At 48.6% G+C, this 26,899-nt stretch overlaps 13 protein-coding genes across 13 annotated transcripts; 9 read left to right on the top strand and 4 right to left on the bottom strand.

Annotated features, from left to right (window-relative positions):
• Window positions 1-161: 161 nt before the first annotated feature.
• Window positions 162-4,538, bottom strand: F9C07_3564 (pleiotropic drug resistance proteins, ABC superfamily; the record flags this gene model as incomplete). Its single annotated transcript, XM_041285738.1, has 3 exons — window positions 162-540; window positions 619-782; window positions 858-4,538. 3 exons carry the CDS (start codon window positions 4,536-4,538, stop codon window positions 162-164), a joined length of 4,224 nt encoding a protein of 1,407 aa, XP_041145865.1.
• Window positions 4,539-5,091: 553 nt separating this feature from the next.
• F9C07_3563 (uncharacterized protein) lies at window positions 5,092-6,504 on the top strand (the record flags this gene model as incomplete). Its single annotated transcript, XM_071511110.1, has 1 exon — window positions 5,092-6,504. A coding segment is annotated over one exon (1,413 nt), but the record flags the coding sequence as incomplete, so codon positions are not given.
• A 1,345-nt stretch (window positions 6,505-7,849) lies between these two features.
• F9C07_2202647 (uncharacterized protein) lies at window positions 7,850-8,922 on the bottom strand (the record flags this gene model as incomplete). The annotated part of the gene is made up of 3 exons (XM_071509541.1): window positions 7,850-8,215; window positions 8,238-8,417; window positions 8,476-8,922. 3 exons carry the CDS (start codon window positions 8,920-8,922, stop codon window positions 7,850-7,852), a joined length of 993 nt encoding a protein of 330 aa, XP_071366324.1.
• A 663-nt stretch (window positions 8,923-9,585) lies between these two features.
• Window positions 9,586-10,542, top strand: F9C07_3561 (NmrA-like family protein; the record flags this gene model as incomplete). Its single annotated transcript, XM_041285743.1, has 1 exon — window positions 9,586-10,542. One exon carries the CDS (start codon window positions 9,586-9,588, stop codon window positions 10,540-10,542), a length of 957 nt encoding a protein of 318 aa, XP_041145862.1.
• A 581-nt stretch (window positions 10,543-11,123) lies between these two features.
• Window positions 11,124-13,577, top strand: F9C07_2283162 (putative exonuclease). The gene has a single exon (XM_041285742.2). It carries the CDS (start codon window positions 11,276-11,278, stop codon window positions 13,493-13,495), a length of 2,220 nt encoding a protein of 739 aa, XP_041145861.1. The 5' UTR covers window positions 11,124-11,275; the 3' UTR covers window positions 13,496-13,577.
• A 297-nt stretch (window positions 13,578-13,874) lies between these two features.
• Window positions 13,875-15,665, bottom strand: F9C07_3559 (uncharacterized protein; the record flags this gene model as incomplete). Its single annotated transcript, XM_041285736.1, has 2 exons — window positions 13,875-15,315; window positions 15,385-15,665. The coding sequence occupies 2 exons, from the start codon at window positions 15,663-15,665 to the stop codon at window positions 13,875-13,877; spliced, it is 1,722 nt and encodes a 573-aa protein (XP_041145860.1).
• Window positions 15,666-15,691: 26 nt separating this feature from the next.
• On the top strand, window positions 15,692-17,921 carry F9C07_1508583 (threonine aldolase). Its single transcript, XM_071508171.1, has 3 exons — window positions 15,692-16,291; window positions 16,349-17,302; window positions 17,369-17,921. Exons 1-3 carry the CDS (start codon window positions 16,120-16,122, stop codon window positions 17,473-17,475), a joined length of 1,233 nt encoding a protein of 410 aa, XP_071366323.1. The 5' UTR covers window positions 15,692-16,119; the 3' UTR covers window positions 17,476-17,921.
• Window positions 17,922-18,108: 187 nt separating this feature from the next.
• Window positions 18,109-19,024, bottom strand: F9C07_2221462 (Mss4-like protein). Its single transcript, XM_071509729.1, has 4 exons — window positions 18,864-19,024; window positions 18,652-18,810; window positions 18,520-18,619; window positions 18,109-18,470 (listed from the first exon to the last, which is right to left on the bottom strand). The coding sequence occupies exons 1-4, from the start codon at window positions 18,876-18,878 to the stop codon at window positions 18,262-18,264; spliced, it is 483 nt and encodes a 160-aa protein (XP_071366322.1). The 5' UTR covers window positions 18,879-19,024; the 3' UTR covers window positions 18,109-18,261.
• Window positions 19,025-19,147: 123 nt separating this feature from the next.
• F9C07_2283158 (uncharacterized protein) lies at window positions 19,148-20,358 on the top strand. The gene is made up of 2 exons (XM_071510613.1): window positions 19,148-19,668; window positions 19,720-20,358. The coding sequence occupies exons 1-2, from the start codon at window positions 19,553-19,555 to the stop codon at window positions 20,267-20,269; spliced, it is 666 nt and encodes a 221-aa protein (XP_071366321.1). The 5' UTR covers window positions 19,148-19,552; the 3' UTR covers window positions 20,270-20,358.
• Window positions 20,359-20,559: 201 nt separating this feature from the next.
• Window positions 20,560-26,812, top strand: F9C07_2283155 (protein kinase). The gene is made up of 5 exons (XM_071510612.1): window positions 20,560-21,266; window positions 21,350-22,404; window positions 22,467-22,867; window positions 22,917-26,395; window positions 26,700-26,812. Exons 2-4 carry the CDS (start codon window positions 21,517-21,519, stop codon window positions 24,661-24,663), a joined length of 3,036 nt encoding a protein of 1,011 aa, XP_071366319.1. The 5' UTR covers window positions 20,560-21,266; window positions 21,350-21,516; the 3' UTR covers window positions 24,664-26,395; window positions 26,700-26,812.
• F9C07_1508291 (uncharacterized protein) lies at window positions 20,573-21,272 on the top strand. Its single transcript, XM_071508170.1, has one exon. The coding sequence runs from the start codon at window positions 20,626-20,628 to the stop codon at window positions 20,998-21,000; it is 375 nt and encodes a 124-aa protein (XP_071366320.1). The 5' UTR covers window positions 20,573-20,625; the 3' UTR covers window positions 21,001-21,272.
• On the top strand, window positions 25,933-26,280 carry F9C07_3554 (uncharacterized protein; the record flags this gene model as incomplete). The annotated part of the gene is made up of 1 exon (XM_071511109.1): window positions 25,933-26,280. A coding segment is annotated over one exon (348 nt), but the record flags the coding sequence as incomplete, so codon positions are not given.
• F9C07_3553 (uncharacterized protein) lies at window positions 26,293-26,812 on the top strand (the record flags this gene model as incomplete). Its single annotated transcript, XM_071511108.1, has 2 exons — window positions 26,293-26,395; window positions 26,700-26,812. The coding sequence occupies 2 exons, from the start codon at window positions 26,293-26,295 to the stop codon at window positions 26,810-26,812; spliced, it is 216 nt and encodes a 71-aa protein (XP_071366317.1).
• Window positions 26,813-26,899: the final 87 nt, after the last annotated feature.

The following is a 26,899-nucleotide window of genomic DNA, read 5'->3' as shown; positions in this document are numbered from 1 at the left end:
CATTAATTATAGAAAGGTTGACCCCTAGCCCAACTTGATAAAACCATCCTTCCTTGATTCTAACCTTTCCACTTAAAATGGAAAAGCGATGATGAGACATCCACTGGCGGTAGGTACGAATAGACTATCATTACTATCTGTCCCCTTCTGATCACCTGTATCTAAGACTCAGCCTTCTTGGTAGCCTTAGTCCTGAGTTTCATCATAAGGAACACTAGCCCGTAGATCCCAATCACAAATGAAACAACAATCCCGGCATTCCTCCATCCATAAGACCTCTCCGCAAGGTTCAGTGTACGAAGATAATCCCCACCCTCGGTATATTGGCACACGCGGCAACCTGCAGTGTCAAGTGGGTTGAGCAGGTTCGTAGCCACCCCCAGGCCGCGTTGATACGTCTCGAGATACTCACCACAGGTTTGATTGGGAGCCGGGTCAAACACGGCCAGTTCATCCGGTGTGCAATGAACCGGTTTATCCCAGGTGGTGAATACGAGCAGGGAACTCATCAGGTAGTTAAAGGGGTCGATATAGTACATCCTGTTTTTGTTGAAGGTCACTATTAGATTACTGCTCAACTAGGGGTGGGTCTCTTGCAAACATAAAATGAGCACGTACCAGTATCTCCAGAACGGCTGGATTTGGCTGTATGGGATCATCACACCGCAGAAGGAGACTAGGGTTGTGATCACAAGAGGGTTGACCAGGGATGCAAATACGGCGTTGGGGGTATAAGCGGCGATCATTTGCCCAATCGCTGTGTAGAGACACTCGTACATTACCTATGAATATGGTTAGCTCTCGCATCAATGAAGCATATAGTGGATCAGAAGATGAGGTTGGAGTGGGGGACTTACCACAACAAAAAACACACTGCCAGCGTGATATGGTGAGGTAGGAAGGCCGACAGTAAAGTACCAGCAGACATAATACAGAAATGCGCAAACAAGCAAGTAAGGAAACTCGGAGACTATAAGGCCTGTCACAAAAGGAGCCCAGTGGTACATCTTGCTCTTCTTCTCGCGTGCCTCGAAGATATCGCGACGGTCGATGAAAAGAGGCTGGAGTTGGGAAATGACACCTGGCGCCACGAAAATAAAATTAAACACAGTAAAGAGGTTCTGCTGCAGGTCTGTAAGTGAATCGCCAATCATCCAGAAGGTAAAGCCGTTCAACAATGCTAGACTTATATGCATCGCGAATTTGTTGTTGAGGTATTCAGTATTGCGGAAGAGTGAGATATTCATACGATGCGTTACAAGCTTGGTTTGCGTCCACAGGGAAGCTGCAAATTCATGCTGCTCATCATTAACTGTGGTGTTTCGACTGAGAGCCTCTGCAGTCATGCTATCCAGTTCCCCAGAGAGCCTTTCATGTTCTGGTGACTGTAACCAGATCTGGTTCCAATCTTGACCTTCGCCTTTCCCTGAAACGACATCAATCATGTGCTCGGCAGGATTAGCCTCAGGCGGGCAAGGGGATCCATAGCGGCCGAAGTACTCCTTAATAGTGCTGGCATTCGGACCGATGTCTCCGAAATATACAGTTTTGCCGCCTGTAGTTAACAACAGGAGCTTGTCGAATTGCGTAAATAATTGAGCTGATGGTTGGTGTATAGTCACCAAGACAGCTTGCCCAGCTTCGGCAAGTTTGCGAAGAAAACGAACAGTATTATAGGCAGACTGACCATCTAATCCTGACGTTGGTTCATCAAGGAAGATAAGAATACTTGGTTTTGCTACCAATTCGACAGCAATAGTAAGCCGCTTTCGTTGTTCCACTGAGAGACCAGTTCCCGGATGACCAATAAGTGTATGTTCAAGGTCATTCAGTTCTAGCAAGTTCACAATTATATCGACATATCGCAACTTCTCTTCAGTAGGCGTATCGCGAGACTGGCGTAGGAGAGCTGAGAATTCAAGAGCCTCACGGACAGTCGCCAAGGGCTCGTGGATATCTAGCTGTTCAACATAACCAGCTGAGCGTTGGAATGAGATCGGAACAGGCCGGCCATCAACTAAAATAGATCCATGGATAGTACCGGAAGTTTTTCGTTGTGCGAGAACGTCAAGTAGTGTTGTCTTGCCAGCACCAGATGTGCCCATTAGAGCCCCAAGCATGCCCGGTTTGACATAACCTTGTACGTTATCAAGAAGAACGCGATCACCCTCGGGGGTTTTAACAGTGTATGTCAAGTCTTTCCAGGTAAAGATGGCTTTATTACGGAGAAGATTATCGCCAATGCTTTCACTTGACGCATTAGAACTGACTGTGGACTTCTCCGTAGCTCGCGCTTCCTCGTCAACCGACTGCAAAAGATGCTTTGATCTGTGCTGTTGCTCCCGAGGAATAAGGAGTCTGCGGCTACCGTCTCCTAGCAATTTCCACCTAGAGGTAAAAAGGATGGTAAGCCCAACATAGAGCGCCCACCAGGCGCAGATAATGCCGACGTTGCGCCATATATGGCTATGGCTGAATGATATGGCTGCGAGGTAATCATCGCCTGTAAGGCTCGTCGCGCCAGGTGCTGCGCCAACAACACCAGCACATGATTGCCCCCCTGCTCCATCAATGTACTCGGGGCCACTAGGAATAAGGTTGGGGCCATAGCACGGTATGTCCTGGGCATGAAATTCATTTCCAAGAAGAGCTTCGAAAGCATATGCCATGGGGTTGATCCAAAAGATCCACACAAACCACGGATGCATCAGGGGTTTGATAATCATATATCCCATGTAGACAAATAACGCTACAATCGAGAGGCCAGAGACCTTTGTCGCAGCGTCAAAGGTAGGGAATGCGGCGCCAACAAGTCGGAAGAAGGCCGTCATGGACATCGCGGTGATAAAGTTAGTGATCAGATAAGTGAAAAAGGCCCCAGCCGAGGTCTTCAGACCAACCATGAAATACAGAACAAGCCCAAAATGCGTTACTTGGAATAGAAGCATGGGGAAATCCGCGACTATCTGGGCAATACAAATAGCCGCCGGGTGGTACAAGGCAAAGGAGCGGTGCTTTGCTAGAATGGGTCTGCCAGTGAATGAGTCGGTGACCTCTGATAGAGCTATAAGAGCGTTGTATAGAATAGAGAAGAACAGAGCACCACCCTTTAGGAAAAGGCCGCTCGAATTGTCCGGAGCAGAATAGAATAGAGAGCCACCGAGGAGAGCTTGAATGAGTGTAGCGCCTTGTTTCATGAGTAGCGTCGCCTTGTCGCCTCGTTTGAGCTGGTACTCTCTGAGGATGGCGGCCTTGATCTGGGTAATGAAATCAGCGGTGACTGGAGATTTCTTGAACGTGCCCCTGTGCTTCTCACGAGACACCATTTCCTTAAAGACGGCCGTGTTTTCATCGGCTTCCTTGCTTTTTGGGTAGATTTGGCACTCTTCCAGCATCCTTCTCTTGACTTCCGATCGCTCGTATGCAGCAAGAATCTCATCGGCGGTATGTGGGAACTTGTCTTCGTATCCAGGCGCAATACGGCGCTCGGTAGGAACTGTTACACCCGTCAGGAAATCTCCTTGGTTGGAACCTGGGTCCCGCATAAAACCAAGGTCCTCCATGAATGGGACCGCGTCTTTTCGCAGTCCGTAGAAGATTTGCTTGCCCTCATCGAGAACGAGTACCTTATCGAAATGCTCGTAGATGCCGTTGCCCGCCTGATAGAGTGTAACAATAGTAGCTAGGCCGAGGACATCGGTCATGGCTCTAATTGCCTTAATCCACTCGAGTGCTGTACTAGCGTCAAGACCTCGTGTGGAGTTATCCCAGCAGAAGACACTCGCACGAGTAGTCAGGCATTCAAGGATAGATACACGTTTCCTCTCACCTCCTGAGACACCCCTGATGAAAGCGTCTCCGACCTTTGTGCGTTCGGTGTGGGATATTCCGACAGATCGAAGGAGGAAATCCTTATAGAATTGAACGTATTCTTCATGAGTGGTGATTCCAGGTGGCAGGTGATAGGGAACCTTCATGCGAGCGGCAAACTTGATGGTATCTTCGACAGTTAGAGTGGGAAAGAAAATTTCCTCCTCCGAATTCATGATGATCTGGCCACGGTACTGTTGGGCTTCGACGGCGGACATATTTCCATAGCTGACGTCTCCAGTGACCTCCTCGTAGCCCTGTCGATTGTTGGCGAGTACGCTCAGCAGTGTCGTGCAACCAGCCCCGGGACGTCCCAGCACGAGCAACATCTCTCCTGGCTTAACGCATCCATATGAGTCTTGAATGATGGTCTTGAGTTGGGTATCATTGCTGCCCTTGTGGAAGGGGAGAAGTTGGGATACAACGTTTTCCTTGAATGTGGCGTTACCGCCAACACCTTTGATAGTGAGGTTTTGCCAGGCGATGCCCAACTTTCGCGGTTTCTCTCCACCAGCTTCGTCTCGTTCTCTCATTCTGTGCAGCTCGGGTGCCATGTGCCATGTCGCTTGGACATGCTGAACGGAGTCTCTTTTCGTCTCGTCCTCAGTATCTCGCTCTTCGCCCGCGACGGTGGATTTTGTGTCGCTAGTTGACGAACTGAGGCTCATTTCGAAGATTGAGAAAGTGTGAATAGAACAACGGAGTTCCGGGGTGCGAATAGAGACTTAACACGGTTTAAAGACTTGATAGGTATATATAACTATATATACACCGACCCTAGGAACAGAGTCTACGTGGTTATCACTTGTTCCAGATCCCATTGCGTGCACTATCGGGTAACCTGAATACACAACAGGGAAACCCTCCTTGTTCGGAAGGTAAACGAGACATTATTCAATTTCTTAGCATGAACCCTCCGGATAAGAACATACGTAGTACATACATGCCTGAACGGAATGATTATTAAACCCTAGATATCACCCTAGCGTTGGAACCATGGGCAATAGTGGATGGCTCTAACCTAATTTTAATACTATAAATACGGGGCACGAATGGGTTTATTGATTTATAAGCTTCACGATAGGCTTGGAACCTTACTGCTGGTTCCAAAAAAACCCTCCGCGGAGCATTAAAATGCCTGCAGAGGTTAGGCCCACCCTCTTTTCTCCATTAAATCCTCGCCATCTCGACAACCCTCCGCAACGCTAACCTCCATATTAGAGTAGCATGGCTTTCGACCACATTCATCCATCACAGACGCGCTTTTCCTGTGAGGTCTGCAGGAGGCAAAAGACAAAATGCCAACGCATACGACGGAACGACCCTAAATGTGCACGGTGTACAATTCTTGGTGTAGAATGTACTCCTGGGCAACAGGGGAAAGTCGGTAGACCAAAGCAGGGGACAGCTTCCAGCAAAGATGTATCGAAACTTTCAGGTCCGAAGTCCAGCTCAACCACCAAGCAAGCTGTGTGCCAAACGCGCACTCGACAGAAACAGCCGGCTGCGCGAGACACTCTAGGAAGGAGGCAAGAGTTTCCTCCTTTCGTGGATGCTGAATATGGGCTCGGGTGGAGCAACATGGCCGCTCCGGCAAACCTGTCAACTCCAACTCCAATGTTGGTAACAGCGGCGCCCAATTGGCCAACAGTTGGAATAGTTCAAATCCACCGGAACGCGCTTACATGGAACTTTACAGACATCATTATAGACAACTCGGACTTTCCCTTGGCCAACTTCGACTCGACATTCGGCTCCTCACTCGACAAGGCTGCCAATAAAATACCCCATGCCTCGGCGACCACTGTGATACCGGGACCAGAAGATGCAGTCGACGGTATCGAGACTTCAGACGCTCTAGGCAAACTCTCCAAGATCAACCTCGAATTGCACGTTCGCGTCGCGGCAGCCGAAATGAACAAAACGATCCTAGACTTCAATAGCCTTATCTACCAAAATAGCCCCTTGTGTATCGACAACTATACGCTAGCTGTGTTCACACTCAAGGTATCCCAAGAGTTTGTGCAGATCCTGACGCGGCTCCTTAACAGCCGGCAATGTCATGGGATACCGTCTACCTCGCAGAAGCCAGTAAGCCTCTACCCGGAGCCGATACTGCTGCCTTTGCAATCCCACCAGGATAATGTCCTCGATTCTACCTCGGCCACTTCTCCACCCTTCTTCTCCGCAGTATTGCAGCCGTTGTTAGCTCCGCTCGCTTTGACCATCATAAGCATCTTCACGCAACTCATTACGGTCTACGGCTTATTTCTTGAGCACCTATCTACGCGTATCGAGCGACTCTCCACCGATCCAATCACCCCTATCCCGGGTATAATATTTGGAGGGGTGCCACTAGAGACCCCTTGTATGCAGGGAATGCTATTCTTCAACGGCGTTATTCATCTCTTAGAAACAATGGAGCAGGCTCTAGGCATCAGCGAGCGTGAAGGTGGCACAGTAGGCTTGCTATCGGATAGGCAGGTCGAGGTACTGTGGAGTGAGCTAGACGGGGGACTTATTATCACACCTGGTGGTGGCACCATGAGGCCCGCCGACGTGAAGAAACTGCTTGGGAGAATGGCCATGATACTTAATCACTTTTCTTTGGTAGATCAACAGCGTCGTATATAATGCTGTGGCACAGTAGCCATCAACCATCTAGATTCCCGATTCGTATGAGCTAATTTTGCTACTAGAATTTCAAGAAGATTGGACACGGCCTGTGAGAGATTACTGTAAGCTGGTTTCCTTACCTGAGTAAACTATATTGCCCGTCCAGTTTAAGTTTCTTTCCCCCCTTGATTCTTGATCAGCATCCTGTGCGTGTACGCGAAGTTTAACAGTACGGAATACAACTTAGCTCGGTCTAAGTTTCCAGATGACTTGCTCACCTCTATCTTACCGCTTACGTTCTAACCTAGAGTACATAAGAAGTGAATTGGATTCGCCTCCCACGAGCCTCACGACTAATGAAAAATTTCACAAGGCCCGTGTGAATGCAATTGGGTAGCTTTCGCATCGTGAGACCGAATCAACAGGATTTAGCCAACGACGCAAGAAATTTATGATTACAGACCATCTGGGGATAGAATTGATCTTTCATCCACACTTCTACACGCTTATTCTTGCAAGTTGGCATTAGCAACTCCGAAACATGGTGATTGATAAATAAGCCCCGTTGACTAGTTAACTGCAGGAGGATTGATTACTGATCGAAATTTCTACGAACACATGGTTTTTGCCCCCGGGATGTTCAGTAATCAGTAATATCTTGTATTAGAGTTAAGAGCGGGTACTGGATGCCTAACCCTAACTAACGGGACAATAACCTAGCACTTCCCCTCAGCGTCGTTCTTTTATTCTTCTGTTCTAGACTACACCAAATATATTAAGCTATTCTAGGCGTGTTTGCCTATCGAGCCGGTCCTACCGAGATCGTTTCCATACTCCCAAGATTTCAGATTTTATTAACCAATCGCATTCTTGAAACCCTATGTTGACATTTACAATTCATGTACCATATCCATCGGGAATAGTCATACCACCAAGCGGAAAATTACGCTGAGAAGCAGACTTGTTTGCTTGCAAATTGTCTACCAATGCACGTCTTCGTCGGGATCTGGGAGTCGCGCAGATATTGTGTTTACTCCAGAGCTGAGCTCGGTGGATTGTGTAACTACGGTAGCACCCGAAGGATCATTTTCTATATGAAGGAATCAAGCTCTTGGTGAACTCTAGGCCCGTCTCTTATCGTATAGGGTAGCATGGCATTTTAGTTCATGTTCGTGTTGTTTGCTTCTGATCTTTTAACTCCAAAATGGGTCCGACTACGTCGGATGCGCTTTACGCACAGAACATCAACGGTTAGACTGTACGTATGACATTAGGAAATAATTATTTATTTGTTAATATGACTGTCCCAAATTTGACGTAAACGCATGAGATCTACGCGTCGCTGAAATTGCAAGCAATGCTATTAGAATAGGAATCCGATGAGCTCTGCCGAGTTAGAGATCCATTGATCTTCCATGGCATCATTTAGGTTACAAAGGTACACGCCTTTAGTAGTAGCAGATAGCCATTGATCTTTACATACTGCATGCCATAGTGCATCATTTGTCGGCATAGGGAATCGTAGATCGGCCGCAGTAAGTGCCCCGTCGACTGTCGTCACACTGTAGCTGCCTACAGCACTATCCCGAGTACCTGCCCTGCGCAGCATTCTGTGAAATTTGTACAGCGCTAGATCGAATCGTTTTACTTCCTCGATGCTAACCCAGACATATGAAGCAAGATCATCTGACTGATATCGTGCGAGCATGTTTTGGATAGTAGAACATGCCTAGTCTTTGGCAACTCCCAACCAGTGAGTCCAGAAGCTCGCTGTCAGGTGATGGGAGGGAAGGCTTCAGATCAAGCCCCATGGAGCCACCGCCTCTGTGTAAGAGGGCGAAGATAATATGCAATAGGATTGCTTGGTATGTCGGGATGGGCCAGGAACAATCACTGCAGGCGCCCTCTACACCAGAGGCATCCCATACCTCCTGCATCGTATTTCTTAGTAATCGGAAGAATCGACCATAATGCGTGGCACTGGCTCACCTTCTGTTGTCGTATGGCCAGTCCCAGTGTTTTGTGCAGGTCGAGTGCGGCAGACTGCGCACTGCGCTCTCCACTCAACCACAGGCCGATGACCATCACTGACTGCGCAAGCAAAGGCGTTTCATTGAACCCGTTGAATGAGCCACGGTGAATAAATGGCCAATAAGGATGAAACTTCTCAAAATAGAGATCCACAAAGCATTGTTTCTTCCATGACCCAGCGCTGGGGAACGAACCTTGCGACGGAAGCTGTGGTCTTTCGGTCAAGCTGCCACGAGAGTCACGGCGGTTCGTCCTTCCGAGGACACTGGGGAAACAGGGAATCTTGCGGCGAACACAGTCATGGCATGGTGGCCCGCCTTCACAGCGAGACTTCAGGCTCCGACAATTTGAACAGGCGTGTCTTGTCTGAGACACCGATCCGTCAACAGCATGCACCCGTCGCATATGTCGGCGGAGGGTGTCACTTTACCAAGGAATATGGACGTCAGAGATGCTATCTTCCAGTTCCAAAGCAGGAGTAGCTACAGCTTACTTGCGTCCGAATTCCTGACTACAGACTGAGCATGCGAAAGTCTGACGATATGTACTATGTTGCGCCTGGTGGCGTTTGAGGTGTTCCCTGCGCCGATAGGTCGCGCTGCAACCTGGAAAGCAACAGTGGAATTCTCCCGTGGATACCGCACTACGATGCATAATATCCCTAATGACGAGTCATTCCACTCGTTCTTCCTCAATAAGTCGTTGAGGGTGGCACGTAGTGGCAACGTAGAGGTTCTGACGGGAGACTGCGGTGGGAGGTTCCGGTGCAGTGATTAATCCTCCCGGGATATCCCACTATACCCATCCCAACTGCCACCATCTATTCAACGTTTTAGGGCATTTTATTAATACAACCCACCAATTATCGGCATCAGGACAGATAGTCTTCATTTGTAATTATTGAATGGATTGTTCTTAGGTAATTCTCTGACATTGCACATGCGAGTATCTTATGTAAGTTATTATTGCCCCCAATGCTATATAAGTACACAAAGCACTCAAGTAGTCAACACTGACAGAGCACTTATCATATCATTATTTCAACCATACCTTTTCCGCTTCAAGATCATGGCTCCTACTATCCTTATTGTTGGCGCGACTGGCAACACCGGCCGAAGTGTTGCTGAAACCCTGCCAAAATTGCTGAAAACTAGCCATCTGTTGTCTGGTCACCGGGTTATTGCTCTCACTCGTTCTATGGACAGCCCAGTGGCTCAGCAGCTTGCTAAGCTGTCTGGTGTTGAGGTAATTGTAAAAAACTGGGTGGAAATCACGCCTGACTGGCTCCGCGAACACCAAGTGGTTAGAGCATTTATTGCCTCACACAATGAACCGAATCAATTCGCCGAAGAATCCACCTTTTTCCTTTCCGCCCTCAGAGCTGGTGTCAAGTATGTTGTGCGTATCTCAACCACCGCTGCGAATGTTCGACCGGATTGCAACGCTTACTATGCACGCACGTATTGGGCCATCGAGACACTCCTGAGCTCGCCGGAATTTGCTGGCTTGCAATGGACTTCGCTTCAGCCGAATGTTTTTTCACCACTTTATCTTTCTACTGCTGCAGAATTGATTAAACAATACCGCAAAACCGGAAAGCAGGATCCACTGAGATTGGTGGCTTCAAAGGATGCGCCGGTGGGCATCATCGACCCCACTGAAGTCGGAGTCTTTGCAGCTCATCTCTTGTCCGACGGCAATCCTACCGTGCACAACAAGGCCAGATATGTTCTGAACGGGCCAGAGGACATAACTGGAAAACAGATTGTGGATATGGTTGAGCAGTACATCGGCGTCCAGGTTGAGGAAGTCATCTATAAGGATGTGTCGTTCATTGACTTTCTTTATGAGCATCAGTATGCGGCGACTCATCAATCAAAGAACGTGATCTTGTCTATCAAACACGCGCCCGAGACAGCATGGGAAGGGCAGTGCACGGCGTCTACAACCAGTAAGGAAGTTTTGGAGCTCGCTGCACCAAAACATACCCCTGCTGATGTGTTGAAGAGCCTCTTGGAGGAGTAAGGACACGGTACGTCGGTTTTGACAGATGTTTTACATGGTGTCCAAGAATCGGCTCGTGTGGTTTAGCGGCCATGATGCCTTAGGACTAGGGCCTGGGTCCTACGGGTGTCTTCACTGTATGGGATCGCCGGGATTTCCTCTTCGCTTTGGAGGAAAGCATGCTTGAAATAGTTATTGTAGGTAGTGCCTAAATTAAGTTATTTGGTCGTTATCTTTGTAATACCCTGACGAAAATGATATCCTTCGCTATATAAATTGTGAAGCTCTAGTCTGTACGTATATATGTTACCTTTTCATAGCCATGTGAGAGGTGATATGGAGTAAGAAGGAGCTTGCTACAGGTATCCAGGAGCGGCTGGGGTAATAGATATATGCTCAGTGAGCAATCAGTGGGTGTACTCAGGGACCTCTCATGTGCTGCCCTCAAAAAGCGGCGGCACGTCGAAAATATGCATAAAATTAATTCAGCTGTACATAATCGCGTTATTGCTACGTCTGAGTCATCAGTGCACGTCGATCTACTATCGGCACGTGATACAAAAAGTCGATTGATAAATCCCGATCCGGGAGTTATCAAGCTCTAGAGACCGATCATAGTGTAGGCCATTATTTGGCCAAGCTCATCTAAAACTTTGCGAAAAGGAACGACACCGCTGGTTAGAGCCTCGCCATAACAGCCGTGCTGGCAACGGACATTAAAGATCGACACCCTTTCGCCGTTATCGGTCTCAACATGACAGGAATGAAGAAGCGCAAGCGCACTGAGGCCGGTTACTCAGACGACGAACCCCCGGTCAATGACACGTCAAATGCCAGCAATGGCTTTGGCGTAGCGCAAACATTGTCTCTACTCCGCGGCTCCAAGCCTTCCGAGGAAAGTGATCCTACTACAGCTATGCAGTTGGACGATACACCAAAGGACAAGGGTGATATGCCGGCACAAAGACCTTCGAAGAAGAAGCGTGTGGACGGAGAGAAGACCAAATATCCAGTTCTTACCTACGTCGATGGGCGACTACAATCCTCTATTCGGATCGCAGATTTGCAGGGCCTTTTGCTCTACTGTTTCGCGGACGGCATCGCACCGCAGTGGATCTCCATCAAGCACTCCGGTCATGTTAGAAAGGTAGTGGCATTGATGGTGCCGGGTCTGGAAATCGGCATGTTTGATGGGACAATTCCGTTGCAACCACCTGCGGAGGATGTGTCAGGCTCGCAAACGAATCAGAACGACACTGCAGGTGCCGAGGGACAAGAAGAGGATCCTAAAACGGCCGAGTTTAATCGTTGGAAGCAAGGATTGCCTCTCGAAGACCGATCTCATCGGTTTAACCCTCGCCCCTTGTCGCGCGATGAACTTCCAGATTCGTTACAGCCGCTGGCAGATATGTTTCCTCATGTTTGGCCGGTTAGAGCGCCCGGGGATTCGAAGTATAACAAAGTTCATTCGCCGCTCCAAGCAATCTTGTTGTCCGCTCTTCCCAAGAACAAGGAGGATAATCACAAGAAGGGACCCAAACAGGCACGGATGGATAAAAGTTTCGTTCCCAAGCGGACTCCCATAACCACATTTATCAGTTCTCTCGAGGATCTCCGTGAAAACGAGTATGCTCTACATCCGGCACTTTTCACGACGGACAATGAAAAATTTGAGTTGATGCAAAGTCGCAAACGAGCTGGTCAGGATGCGGAGGCCGGGTGGGTCGATACCCATGTCGCAAACTTCGAGCAAGGTGATGTTCCCGAGGCTGAGATCCAGCAGGGAAGCATGACAGCAGGGCGTAATGTACTGGCCCTTGACTGTGAGATGTGCATAACGGAAGGCGGAAAATCCGAGCTCACGCGTATAAGCTTGGTTGGCTGGGACGGCGAAGTCGTACTAGATGAGCTCGTGAAGCCGCAGCTACCGGTCATTGATTACCTTACCCGGTTCTCAGGGATCACAAAAGAAATGTTGGATCCTGTCACGACTACCCTAGCCGATATTCAGCAGAAACTCCTCACCATCCTTACTCCGCACACTATCCTAGTCGGCCATTCACTGAATTCGGATTTAAACGCTCTCAAGCTCACTCATCCTTTTATTGTCGACACTACATTCATTTACCCACACCCACGTGGCCCACCTCTCAAGTGTAGCCTGAAGTGGCTTACTCAGAAGTATCTCGGAAAGGAAATTCAGAAGGGCCAAACTGGCCATGACTCCATCGAAGATGCTCGCGCCGTGCTTGAGCTGGTGAAACAAAAGTGTGAGAAGGGCGAGCGCTGGGGAACAAGCGATGCCCAGAATGAAAGCATCTTCAAGCGCCTGGCACGTTCTACACGGTCAGGCAAATCAAACCCAACAGGGGAAGGCCGCACTGGAGCCGTGGTTGATTGGGGAAACCCCGAGCGTGGATTCGGATCGCAGGCGACCGTCGCAATCGGGTGCAGCGATGACGAGGATGTTGTGAAAGGAATCTCATCCGTTGTAAACGGAGATGACAGCAACGCTTCGGTCCCAGGTGGTGGCGTTGATTTCACCTGGGCACGGATGCGAGAGCTAGAAATGTATCGAGGTTGGTGTAATCGTATGCCAGACCCCAATAACGCGAATGAGTCCACGACACTAGTACCTCCCCCTGAAGAAACCACACCGACTGGCCCTCCTGCGTCCGCTCCCTCGGAGACTGCCCAGAAGAGTCTCGTTGATACAGTATCTCGTACAGTCTCTCATATCCAACAAGTTTATGAGTCTCTTCCACCGTGTACACTGTTCATTGTATACTCAGGTACTGGAGACCCGCGCGAGGTCAGTAGGCTACAGGCCATGCACAAACGCTTCCGGGAAGAGTTCAATGCTAAGAAGCCATGGGACGAGCTGTCCGTCAAATGGACGGATACTGAGGAACAAGCCTTGAAAAGAGCTTGTGAGAGAGCCCGAGAAGGCTGCGGTTTCATGTGTGTCAAATAGATTCTATGTAGGCTTGATCCTGGTTTGGATATACTGTGAGCTACTGATATAGCGTAGATATCCCTGTACAGCACGAAGTGAAAAAATAAATAATTAAATAAATAAATAAATTAGATTGCAATTAAATCAAATAATTCTTGAATAGTTTTGAGATATCCAGATCTCAGATAGACCAATTTAACCCGGCCACTGCTCCACTGCTCCATGTACTCGTGAAGAATCGACTTTTTTTATACACCATCACATAAGAAACCCAAAGGAGTCTAGAAGTCCAAGACAAAAAGGAAAACAGCGAGTGAACGACTAAGACGGAAACGGTAATAAGGGAGTAAATAAGTAAATGGATAATACATGAATAGAATTTCAATCTAGTTTTGAATCAGCGGGCCTCCGTTTCCATGGCCTCTTCGCGCTGCATGGCTAAGCGTGCCATCATATCGCGTGCGGCAACCTGTGCCTTTCGTTTTTCTTGCGCTTCACGTTTATTCCAATCATCAGTATGAGCACCATTGTTCTTTCCCGGCGGGTTTTCCTTCCCTGACCCTGTCTCTTGATCAAAAGACACCGGATCATCTGCACCGCGCGGAGTTTCCCTTTGGCTACTCGCCGATGTCTGTGTCTGGTCCTGCTCAGAAAAGCTATTATTAAGACCCGTTGAATGCCGGGTTGGCGGCCGCGACCGACTGCGCAAACTTCGGGAACGACCCGGACGGGTTTCAGCTCCGTTTTGGCGTTGGCTGGGACTGGTGCTGGGGGGTGCGTTCTCTTTCTGACCGCTGCTACTGACGTTGAGGTTTTGCTCACTTAACGGCGTTGGTCTCGGGGTCTGAGTCTGAGAGAAATCCGGCTTCGGGGCTTGGCTTATGGATTTGCGTGGCCGTCCTGGCCTTCTTTTGTCCGACTCCCCCCCGGATGGTGGCTTCTCAGGAGCCTGAGATATACGGGGACGTTTGGACATAGTATGTTGTTCTACGCTGGCGCGGAGTTCCGGGGTACCCCATTGCGGACTTTGGTGTCTTGACTGATTGACTTGGACTCGGAAGTTCGGAGATCCTGGCGCTGTTGGCTCATGCGGTGTGTCCATCATTGCGTCGGTCTCGGGCCCCTTTAAAGGGATCCTGACTGGGGGCATATGTGGGTCTTCCAGAGAGAAGTCGATGCTATCTTCTTCGTCGCCATCGTCGAATGAGTCGGCGATCGGTTGCGTGCGGCCGCTGGGCCAGGAGTCCGGCCATGGACGCTTCCTGCCTGCTTGAAGCAATCCTGGGCTGCGGACTTCTGGGAGTGGGCCGGGAATCGCTAGGGTTGAGGTTTGCTGTTGCTGTTTTGCGTTCTGTTCTTCCATGTAGCGGTTTTTGAGTTTCAATGCCTCGATTTCTAGCTTTAGCTTTTCGATCTCTTCTGACTTGGATTTTAGTTCCTTCAGGACTGTTGTGATCATGTTGAAGTCGTTGTTCATGGTGTTTCCTAAATCCGAGAACCGGCCGGGGCCGTTCAGTTCGATACGGAGCGCTGTAAATGCGCCTTTCAGCTCGGACATGGTGTCGTGTAGGTTGCTCACGGAGCTTGAGATATGGTCGAGGCTCAGTCCATGGTGCTGAATCTGCTGCTCCACAGATGTAGTATAATGGTCCATCTCGGATGAACCGACGGGTACCAAGGCTCCGGGCTGGACGGACGTCCTGTCTCGTCGGGTCGATTCCTTTTGAGGCGGGTGGATCAGGCGCTCGAGTAGTCCATCTTTGAACGAAGGTTCTACCGTGCGCATGGTCACGATTTCCCGGAACGAGACCTTTGATAGCTTCCAGAAGACATTAGGACTTGGTATCGTTAGTTTCCATGCATGCGCCGATGATCCCTCTTGTTCATTCGGTGTTACTCCGACTTACCCGTTATCTAGCGAACATAATACGCCTAATTTCTGCTGACAGAGCTTGCAGGCGATCTCTTGCAAGATGCGTCCGCGGAGTATACTCAGGTCTGATGATTGCGGTACTTGTTTCTTTTCTGGCGAGATTGAGATGCGGTGAAGTTCGACGCTCAGCCATCCTGCTGCGACGGAATAAGAGTTGGAAATCTTGGCCCATTCATTCTCCAGTGCGGCCAGGGAGCTCGAACAGCGCAAACACTGGCACAGGATGGCCGGGCGAGTCAATTTCGATAAATCCATGGTGAAAATGGATCCCAAATCCCACAAAATGGCGTCCGATGTGCCGTACGCCACCTGCAGAAGGGTTGGAGGGACTATGCGAGGACGTTGAAAGCCTCTCCCACGCTGCAAAAGTCCAGAGGGATCTCGACTGCTGACTCAGCCACAACCGGGGACACGTCGGCGGGTCTTCTAGTCCTATTCGGGTTATCGATAAGAACCGCACGCGTTTCCAAGTGTCGTCATTCTAAAACGCTTATTACTCCATTAATTACCCCGGCATATTGTCCGACTAGGTATTCGTTTTACCGTATGGGTTCGTACGCGGTATTCCTCCGACGGTCCCCGCATGCGTTGTCTCGGAATACCTCTATTCGGTAAAGGAACAACCATACAGGTATCCGTCCCGAATCTTTCTTTGTTGAACCCCTCTTTCATTGTACGCTTTGTGGATTGTCAGCAGTAAGCGGGCTTCATGCGGCCATTCTTTCGCTCACTCATTCGACCACCACCTTTGCTTCGGTCGGCATTATCTGTCCAAAGGGTCGCATACGGCCAAAGATTCATTATGGCGAGCTTATCGACAGCTTCAAATAACAAGGCCAACACCTGGCAAGGTGTTGGGGCGGCGGAGTTTGACCTGAGAAGTGAGACTATGTCAATTATATGTCTGGTAAAATATGCTAAAATATAGTGAACAAAAGGCGACACAATGACCAAACCGACCATATCAATGCTCGAAGCGATCACTCAAACAACGCTCCTTGACGATGTCTTCTGTGAAGACCCGGTGACAAACGACCTCCAGGCCTATGTAGCCCAACGCACCAACCACGAAGATGCATTGCTCGTCATGTCCGGCACAATGGGTAACCAGGTCGCGATTCGAACTCACCTCGTGCAGCCGCCTTATTCCGTGATATGCGATCGCCGTTCCCATATCGTCTGCCACGAAGCGGGAGGAGTCAGTTCGTTGACCGGTGCGACGGTCCAACCCATCGATGCCAAAAATGGCAGCTATCTCACCCTGGAGGATATCCAGAAATATGCAGTGCTTGACGACGACATCCACCATTGTCCCACGAAGCTGATCAGTCTGGAAAACACCTTAGACGGCAGGGTTTTACCGCTCGCGGAGGCTCGTAGGATTACAGAATGGGCGCATGCGAACGGAATCAAGGTGCATTTGGACGGGGCAAGGCTCTGGGAAGCGGTAGTGTCCGGGGCCGGTAGTTTACCGGAGTATGCCAGTTTGTTTGACAGCGTGAGCTTGTGTTTCTCCAAGGGTCTCGGAGCGCCTATTGGTAGTATTATTGTTGGGTCCAGGGAGTTTATTAAGAAAGCTAGGTGGTTCCGCAAAGCTATTGGAGGTGGTGTCCGACAAGCAGGGGTACTCGCTGCCGCAGCCCGGGTGGCTCTCGATGAGACCTTTGGCACAGACCCTCATGGTCAGGATGGAAAGCTCCGGGAAACGCATACTAAGGCAAAGAAAGTCACGGAGATGTGGCAAAACCTAGGCGGCAAGCTGTCACAGCCAACAGAGACTAACATGGTGTGGCTGGACCTTGACGCGGCTGGGCTGGGACCCAATGACTTGGGAGAGATAGGAAAGGAAAAGGGGCTGAAGCTGCTGGGCAATCGGATTGTTATCCACTACCGTACGTACCCCTCATTCTACGGGTTGCTTAGGATTATCCTTGCAGCGGACACTGACTCGTTCCCAGAGGTATCGGAGGAGGCCATTGCGCGTCTAGGGGAGGTGTTTGAATTGGCTATGAGTGGGAACTATCAACGTAGCACAGATAAAAGTTTACCGTACGGTAGCAGGTAGAAGCCTTGAGAATTCAAATGTGAAGATCTCATCGGGTGGTACATAAGTAAATAGTACATAGCTAATTTCCACTTGTGGACATGCCACTCCTTTCAAGGCTTATGTGATTAGTAATCACGCCCCGATCTACATCGGGCACAGAGTACGGAGTACTCGAGGAGTTACGAATTGAAAAGAAGATTTTCTCGAAAAGACGTGAGGATACTATTAAAAGAGATCAAAAGAAACACGACTCCTCCGCGACTTGGTCATTTGGATGAGATACAAATCATCTATAAAATATGTACCATAACTATATAATACTATAAGGCCCTTAAAAGCCGAGGCCAAGATTTGATCGATAGAAACGAGGTATCCTAACTACTATATGTAACACACCACGGCTCGAAGGGCAAAATTATCCTGTCGGCTCCATTCCAGAAATAGGGACGTGAAGGATTCTCGTATGTTAACAAAGTATGAGATTGTGACTACTGTAGCAATATCTGGTAGGATGACTGTAACTCTTTCTTCTACCTGAAAGAAGCATCAGGCTGCATACATATCGTGGATAAAGCATGCACTCATCTCCCAGTATAACATTGTTGAGGACAACTTAATATCATTGATATTTGTGACAAATTATGCTACATTGCTTGATTATCAATTTTGAGTTGTTTCGTATAGTTAGCGGATAACAGTAACTAGTTAGCCTAGATAGAGTATACATGCAGCTAATTCAAGTCGTCTCTTATAGTGCATTTTCGTTAATTGTTCTTATCGATTTTCTGCGCGCAGTCCATCCTTCTAGAAGTTAAAATATGGAGTGACGCCATCCTCGCGGTAATTAAGAATAGCAACCATACCGTTGGGGTCCAAACTCGGCCCAACATAACACTGCAAGGATCCCCAATGGTGCATCATTTTGGTCACATACTCCTTGAAGGCTTTTTTAAACGCTGGGACTCTGCCGGGGTTTGTTATAGAGAGATGCTTCTCGATAGCAGCCGCGTAACCTGTGACGCCGTTAGTTTTTTCGCGCCAGCACTGATAAAGGGGGCATACGCTTTAAGTGTTCATAATAACTTTTTTGGTCGAAATTGGTTTGGTGTAGGGCGAACTCATGCACAACATCAATTTCAGAGGAGGTCTTGTTGGGCGCTCCCTCGGCAGTTATCATATTCTATATCTAAGAACTGCGTTGAAAGTTTGTTTGTAAGGATAGAATGGTGGATATGCACCATCATCTGAGGGTTTTTGGAATTCTATCAATTTGCAGTCTACTTCGTAGGCAATATCATCCACTTCTTTTATAGTGTACTTGTCCGACAAAACCTCGTCACCGGAGATGACATCCTCCACGTTATTGGTTAGCGGTTCTTCAAGATTCGAACATGTGGTGAACTTACAATAAAGGTACGCATGATGAACACAGCGTAGACAGTTTCGGCGGAGTTGGCCAACGGGGATTTGAAAAGGATATTGTTCGGTGGAACGCAAAACAGAGCATGTACCGTCCAAAATCTGGGGAACAGAAGAAGAAGAAGAAGAAGAAGAAGAAGAAGAAGAAAATAAAATAAAAGAAAGGAAAGGAAAGGAAAAATATAAAAGTATAAATAAATTGAGGGATACTGATCTCGGCCATTAGCACCCCTCATCTCAATTCTGCAAGATCAACGCTCGGATCTGATAGTACCCAATTATGGCAGAGTCTCGATCCCCACAATCTCCATCAAGGCTAGACCGGCATCAACTAGATTAGACTATTGAACTACACATAAATTGCCTCTTTCTGCGAAACAGAAATGTTCACCTGACCAAATTTGATTTCATACAGAATAAGTATGACATCCATCTCTTCAGCCCTCATGGGCGAACAGGTTGACGCATACTTCTAGCGCATCCAGCTACCAAAAGCATACCATCGGATCGGGACCCCGCATTAGACCTCTCTTTCCTGTCCAGGCTTCAAGGGTATCACGTTTCAGCAATACCTTACGAAAACCTGTCCCTTCATTATGCGAAAAGTGTGAAGGTCTCGTTAGATGTGGCTGAGCTACACAAAAAGCTTGCCCAGAGACGTCGCGGTGGTTACTGCATGGAAAACAATATATTGTTCCACCATGTCCTTCTGTTTCTGGGATTTGAGGTCTACCTCGCCGGCGCACGGCTCTTTCGAGTTGGCGATGGGAAATCAGCGGGCTGGTCCGGCTGGTGAGATTTTCCAATTTACTTGTATTTGGATACATATTGATACGTATTAAGGGAGCATTCTGTGAACATTGTCACCCTCGGCCAGCAAAGATACCTGGTCGACGTGGGATATGGAGGGAATGGTCCCAGATCTCCTTTGCCATTAGTCGAGGGTCCTGTCCATGAAAACATTGGAACCCAGACTATGCGGTTGGCGTACGAACCTCTGCCTGGGTCACGCCAACGTCAGTGGATTTATTACACCCGCAATGCGGAAGACCAGCTGTGGATACATAACTACGCCTTTACAGAAATGGAATTCTTCCAGCGTGATTTCGAAGTAATGAGCTTCTTCACCAGTTGTCACTCGGACTGCTTTCTCACGTCACATTTGCTTGTGGTTAAGTATCTTCGTGAAGGGGACGAGGTGTATGGGAAGATTGTCTTGGATGATGACAAGATTAAGAAGAATGACGGTGGGAAGAACGTGCTGCTTCAAACGTGCATGACCGAGAGGGCACGAGTCGAGGCTTTGAAGGATCAATTTGGGATTGAGCTGACCGAGGAGGAACAGAACGGGATCCAAGGAAGGATGTCGGCACTGGCGACGAGCGATAGTTAAAGATATCTAGTTTACTGGATAGATATAGATGTAATCATATAGAATATAGTATAAAGATAAATTCTCAATGTTATCCATTTCCCTAGGGTATGATTCTTGAGTACATACTGATTCCAAATTCTGCATTAACTAGTAAACGAAGTAGCATGCAAATAGAAAGAGTAAGACCTAAAGTTTCCACAGATGTAATCGATATGTGATAGTGAATCATATCTCGGGTTGATATATCCAAAATCCCCACTTCGGCATCCACGGTTGGTTCCCGCCCAATATCCCCACCGTGCATCTCTATTGGCTGGAAGTACTCTGTCCGCCTCAGGCAGTCAAGGCCTTGGTGCCTGGGTAGCGCCTTGTTGATGCCTGGGGCCTCTTCCGCCCTTCAAATAAATTGCGGGATATTCACTTCAGCCTCACTGCTTGTTTTGTGGACGACGACCCTACCAAGACAGCATCCTGTCGCGTCCCTGTTGCCGGATCGCCCCAGTAAACTCAAGCCATTGTCACAGTCACGTTCTGGATTGTGCAGTGGATGGTGGATGGGGGACTTCGTCAACTGTGTAAGTTTTCGAGTCCTGTCGCTCGTTATTCAAGAGCTCCCGACTAATGCCATCAACTGTTTCACAGACATAGCCCTTGCCCTCCTTTTAAATCATAGCTCGAACTTCCACTTGTCGTTCCTTTGTTCAATAAATCCGGCCCACAACATCGTGTGCGAGCTTGCTTGTGATTGACCATTTGGCCGGCTAGGTCGGGGTCTCCCTGCCTACGAATTTACCTTCCCAATACCCGTTGTCATCGAGGCACTACGCGTTGTAGGAATATAATATTACCTCAAAAGCTTGGCGGATATTTCTGGTGTCTTTTGGATCAGTACAGGCAACTCTTGTTCCTAGTATCAAGTCCGTGCACATAGTTTAACACACCCCCAGTGGAAAGCTAGGGGGTTCATTAAAGCGCACCTGTTATTGGTGTTCATTTTTCGTTGGTTTTGCATAAGGTAAGGAACCTCCAGATTCTTCCAACAGCCAAAACAGTCTCATGAAACATATTCCGAGGCCTGATGAACTGACCCTCTAATAGGTTCATGGTATGGAGCCGTGTTAATGATTGTATCGGTTTTGCGAACTTCTCTTCATATTCACACATCAACACATATACCCTAATTTATCCACTCCGTGATAGTAGTTATCTCTTTCTTTTGCAGTGTCAGGCGACTTCTCGTCAGACTTTACCACCTCCCACGCCAAATGGAAGCGACCCAAGAATCTACCCAGCCATGCACAGACCCCCGCCGCATGGGCTACAACAACTCTGGTCTCCATGAGCAGGACGTGTCAGACATAATATGCATCTTGCATCCTAGTTCCCCTGCTGCCCACCATGCGGTGGCCGCCTCGGCCAGTTCTGCGCCCCAGCATATCCTTCAGCGGGATGAGCTAGCGTTCGAGAGTTCAGCAGCTCTGGACATTGGGCTTAGGTTGTCATCGAAGGTGCATGATTTGAACACTGGCTTTTGTTTCGGACGGAACAGAACTCGCTGCGATCTTCTCCTTGCCCGTGACCAGAATTCAAAACGTATCTCGAATCAGCATTTCCGTATTTACCTCACTGAAGACGGGATCATTATGCTCGAGGACATATCTACAAATGGCACCATTGTAGACAACTGCCGCCTTCGCAAGAACCAGAGAGAAAATAGTCGAATGCTGACCAACGGCTCTGTCATACAAGTGATGAACGGCGACCAAACCTCAGATGAAGTTAGGTTCGTCGTCCGCATTCCAAGCCGAGAAGGGTTTTCAATGCAGTATACGGAGAATTTGCTACGGTATTTTGAGCGGATACAGAAGCACCGAGCAGGAACCACGCAGGTCAAGCCACGTCAAACCTCGGCACAGCCTGTTCTGCAATGGACGGTTTCCAACACCTACGGAATGCACTGGACAGGCGGGCCTAAGTACAATGTCACCGGTCAGATAGGGAAAGGTGCCTTTGCCACCGTGTATAAGCTTGCCACAAAACAGCATGGGGCCGTGTATGCAGCTAAGGAGCTTGACAAGCGACGTTTCATGAAAAATGGCGTCTTGGACCAGAAAGTGGATAATGAGATGAAGATTATGAAGGACCTCAAACATGTAAGTGATAGAATCTTTCTCTAGGCACAGGACTATCGTTTGGCTGATGCTTTTCTGGACAGCCTAATATTGTTCAATATATGGACCACCACGAGCATGAGCGATGGATCTACATCATCATGGAATATGTCCCCGGTGGGGAGTTGTCGACGTACCTGCAATCCACTGGCAAGATTCCGGAGGACATGGTCAAGACGATTGCCCGCCAGGTCTTGCACGCGCTACAGTATCTCCATACGCGGAAGATCACACATCGGGATATCAAGCCAGATAATATTCTCATCTCCTCGCTCGATCCACTAAGAGTTAAGTTGTCGGACTTTGGGTTGTCCAAAGTAGTACAGGAGGAGACCTTCCTCAAGACCTTCTGTGGCACATTGCTTTACTGCGCCCCTGAAGTTTACCCAGAGTATGATTCCTATCGTCGCGGTGAAGTCAGAAAACGGCGCAGATTAGGTGATCCGTAAGTTGTCCTAGCAACATTTCATGATCGAACGTGCACTAATGGTCAGACCACCGAAAACCTCTCCGTACAGTCAATCCGTTGACATGTGGTCGCTTGGCGCGGTTCTCTACCATATTCTTGCTGGTGTTCCTCCGTATATGGGCCGGGGCGATGACAGAGGGGCCCAGATGCTACGAACGATCATGACGACCGACCCCGATGTTGATATTTTGCGCAACGAAGGCGTGTCAGAAGAGGGTATCGATTTTGTTACCCGACTTTTGAACCGCGACCCTCAAGCCCGTCCGACAGAACGAGAATGCTTTCAGCATCCATGGATTGCTGAGGTTGAGGATGTGGATGAGTATGATGACGACGAAGTATATGCCAATGTCCGGGGTGAACTTTCAGACATCGGTGAGGATGCGGAAGAAGAATTGGATGCATCTCAGCTATCAATCCACGACGAACCAGAACCCGAAGACCCCGCTGAGCAAGAGGATAGCGACTTGGCACAATCCAAGCGGCCGAGGATAGATTATCCCCCCACGGACGTTCGTTACCCATCTCTGCCCCATATTGAAAGTTTAAAAGAAGTCCAAGTTGCTGCTGATACAACACCAAAACGCCTCTTCGGCGAAATCACCCCATCTGTGTTAGGAAGCTCGGATGCGCTGGGTTCTAAAATGCATGCGTTTGAAGGAGACAACTTCAGCATTAATGACTTCATTTCTTCAGCCGGTGAGTCGATGGTCAGCGACGGCAACAGCCTTAACTCCATCCTTTCCCTTCCGGAGGATCCTATTTGTGGATCCGCACCAAGCTTGATGGGAGCTGAGAACCTTGTTGGGCAGCTGAACATGAATTCGTGGCACCCTGGCACATCAAACAATCGTCCGCCAGTCGTCGAGACACCGGCACAGCCAACTGGAGTGAAGGTGGGGGATTCTGCAGAGAAAAGGGAGGCGAAGACAAAGCAGCGAACCAGCCCTGGTAACGAAACCCCTAAACCGGCCATCTTCAGCCGACGGATTGAACTGCCCATGCCTGATACCGCCAGTGAACGCTCGAGCCCCGAGAGTATTGCGCAACGTGCCAAGGACGAACGCCATCAAACCAAATCGATTCCAGGGGAGATTTTCGACATCGAGCTGGCAAATACCATTGATGCCAAAACCGGCCAGCCAATCTTAGACTATCCCGAGAGAACAGCTGGCGATGCTCCAGCCGATCCAGCGCCGACCACGAATCCGAAAATTGTGCTCCAGCCAAGGAAGCCTCCAATTCTCCTAGGAAAGTTGACGACACTTCCTGGGTCGATTTTCGAATTGACCATCCCCCTCGAAGATCGAATGACATCTTGGGGCCGGGGTCCTCAAGCGACCGTCTGCTACCCGGACCCCATGGACACGAGAATCCCAGCATATGCGCTGGAGGTGACATTTTGGGCCCCCGCCATTGAGTCCAAGATAAGGGCCGGTTTGGATTGGATGTCTGTACCTGGTGTGATGGCAATACTCTCAACGAAGACTCGCAAGTGCATTTGGGTGAACGATACGGAGTTGCGCCGAGGGCCGGAAGGGGATACCAGTCGGGAAGGGTTTCATTTTGGCAAACTATACACGGGGGATGTTATCACGATCTATCAACATCGCCACAAATTTTTGAAGTTTCGATGTGAGTTCTATCATGGGGACAGTGCTTGTACCCGACCGGAGAATGAGAAGGGGTTCACCGTGCGCAAGGTCCTGGTGCCCAAGGACGCGGTTGCAAACCAGCTTCCGGGGCGGAAAGATCGGAATGAAAAGAAGTAATGGAGGATTTGATTAATTTTCATATAGACGACATGTATGGCGGTAATGTGGGATAGTATTTAGGGCTTGATGGGTATTTATTTGCACATGATTGTTGTTTATTTTTTGGAGTTGGTTGTTGGCATCTCTGCTCCCGCTGTTGGGATACATCGTTATGGAGGCATGGATTGGAAGATTGGGTATATCCACGACATCACGTCAGCAGGCTTGGAAAAGGAACAAGGCAATTGAACAAAGTTCAAAAAAAGAAGAATATGAGAAAAGTACATATACATTATCGCAAAAGCTTTCTCTAGGTAGAACGGACATTGGATGTGATTAGCATGGGGACATAGTACAATATAAGTATGGCTAGTGTACATTGGAGATTTGGTCCTATTTGACAAACAATTCTATACAGATACAAATATAGCATCTCAGTACCGTTACGTTGAGCAACCTACAGAGTGAGACTCTATACGTGCTTGACAACCCTCAATCGACATGTATTATCATCACTTGTTCTTGCTACTAGTTCGCCGTTCAATTTTTCTTTTTGAAAGATACACTACGGAGTAATTTAAACGGAGTAAGTAGTTCATCACGTCATCTCCCGAAGCGATATATTAGATTTAGGGCAATTAATTCGAACGTTGCATTGCATTAGTGGCTACGATAGCCACTTTTAGCTTCTAATGGTAGGCAGACCGAGATCTTACTAGAGAATTAGTGTACGACACTAATTTCAGTCAGTCCGGTCCCTTTCCTCCCCCAGTTTTGCTGATCTGTCGCGGTGTTACCATGTATACAGTACATTATTTGCGAGTTCCCCCCATGACCTACGAACAATCCCAGGCTTTAGTGGATTTTCAGACAGAGACTAGCTCTTGACATTGAGAAATCAGTACCATAGCTTCTTCAAAATGCACTCGGCAACCTTTCCTCTATCTCCAACATTGAATCTCATCCGTCAGCCCGAAGCATCTTCGAGCTAACCAATAGTGTGGATAAGGCGTACCGTCTATTAACGTTAGCAGACGGAATTCATAGCAGATTTCTTGAGCCCAACGAAGATGAAGATGACAGGCGGCGAGACAGGTTCCAATGCATGACATGATTCATGAAAGCACCTAGTCAGCTCTCCGAGTACTGGTGCTGGGTTCCAGAATGCCCCCCAAAGTCAGCTGTCGCTACATCTACGTCTCAGCTGAGGACGATAAACACTGGACCCAAGCCCACCACCAAAACAAATACTCGATACCCTGATTCAAAAACCTCATCGCCAAGCAGGTCAACCAAGGCATTCTCACCTTGAGACAGGTCGCATTCAGCAAGTCCGACATTTGGGTACATGAGGCCGATTCTCAGCCCGCCACATCCCTCGGCGACGTGTACAACTCCCTGCTCCAGGAAAGACGACCCTGCGCCGCCCAGAGAGCGGCCTCGACCGGGGCAATGGACATGTCACGACATCAGATTATATGTGGGGCCCAACGGCCGATTATTACTCCTACCTGCTGTATGTTTGGTTTCATCCGGGCTTGGCATGGATGCGTGCTGACTGTTTGTGACCCAAGGACCCAGATTCTGGCGGTTTTCCATGTCTCGGCCGGATCCTGTGAGTCGGGAGGCTGGTGAACGTTCCGATAGATGGTTCTGGAGAATGGTGGCGGTCGGGATGAAAGGTTGACGGATGCCGGCGCCGGGGATGTAGTTGAGGGATCTTGGGGAGGAACAAGATTCGAAATGGAATGTGAGGCGACGATGTGGTCATATCTATATTAATGAGCGTACATGCGTCTGTCAGTATTTATTTGGGTATGCTGTGAATCTAGAAGCTATATGCAGCTGAAGCGTCTCATCATTAGGGTTTGTTGGAAGAATGTATACATGAAAGCTAAGCCTTTGGTATAAAAATAAAACATGAGTAGTAAGTTGTCGATCATACAGACGTCACTGACTCAGTATGTAGCAATTACCAATGCTATCTATATAATCTATGCAGTTATTGATCATTGATTATCCATAACTTCTCTGAGCGTTACTTAATATCGTAGTGGATGGATTTGAGATACTACGACTCGTGCTCACTAGTGGAGCCTTGATGTACAGTAATCGGTATCTGGATCAAAAGATATTGAAGAGAGAACGCGTGTTATCGTTGTCGTGATCAGGATGAGGTGCTTCCAGACCCCGACGACCTTGATTTTGAGGAATGTAGTTGAGAGACTGGGGTTCTGGGCCTTGGCGGTTGCCG

This window comes from Aspergillus flavus, chromosome 4, assembly GCF_009017415.1.
Source record: "Aspergillus flavus chromosome 4, complete sequence".
NCBI classification, from domain to species: domain Eukaryota; kingdom Fungi; phylum Ascomycota; class Eurotiomycetes; order Eurotiales; family Aspergillaceae; genus Aspergillus; species Aspergillus flavus.
This window is presented reverse-complemented; position numbering and strand designations above follow the sequence as displayed.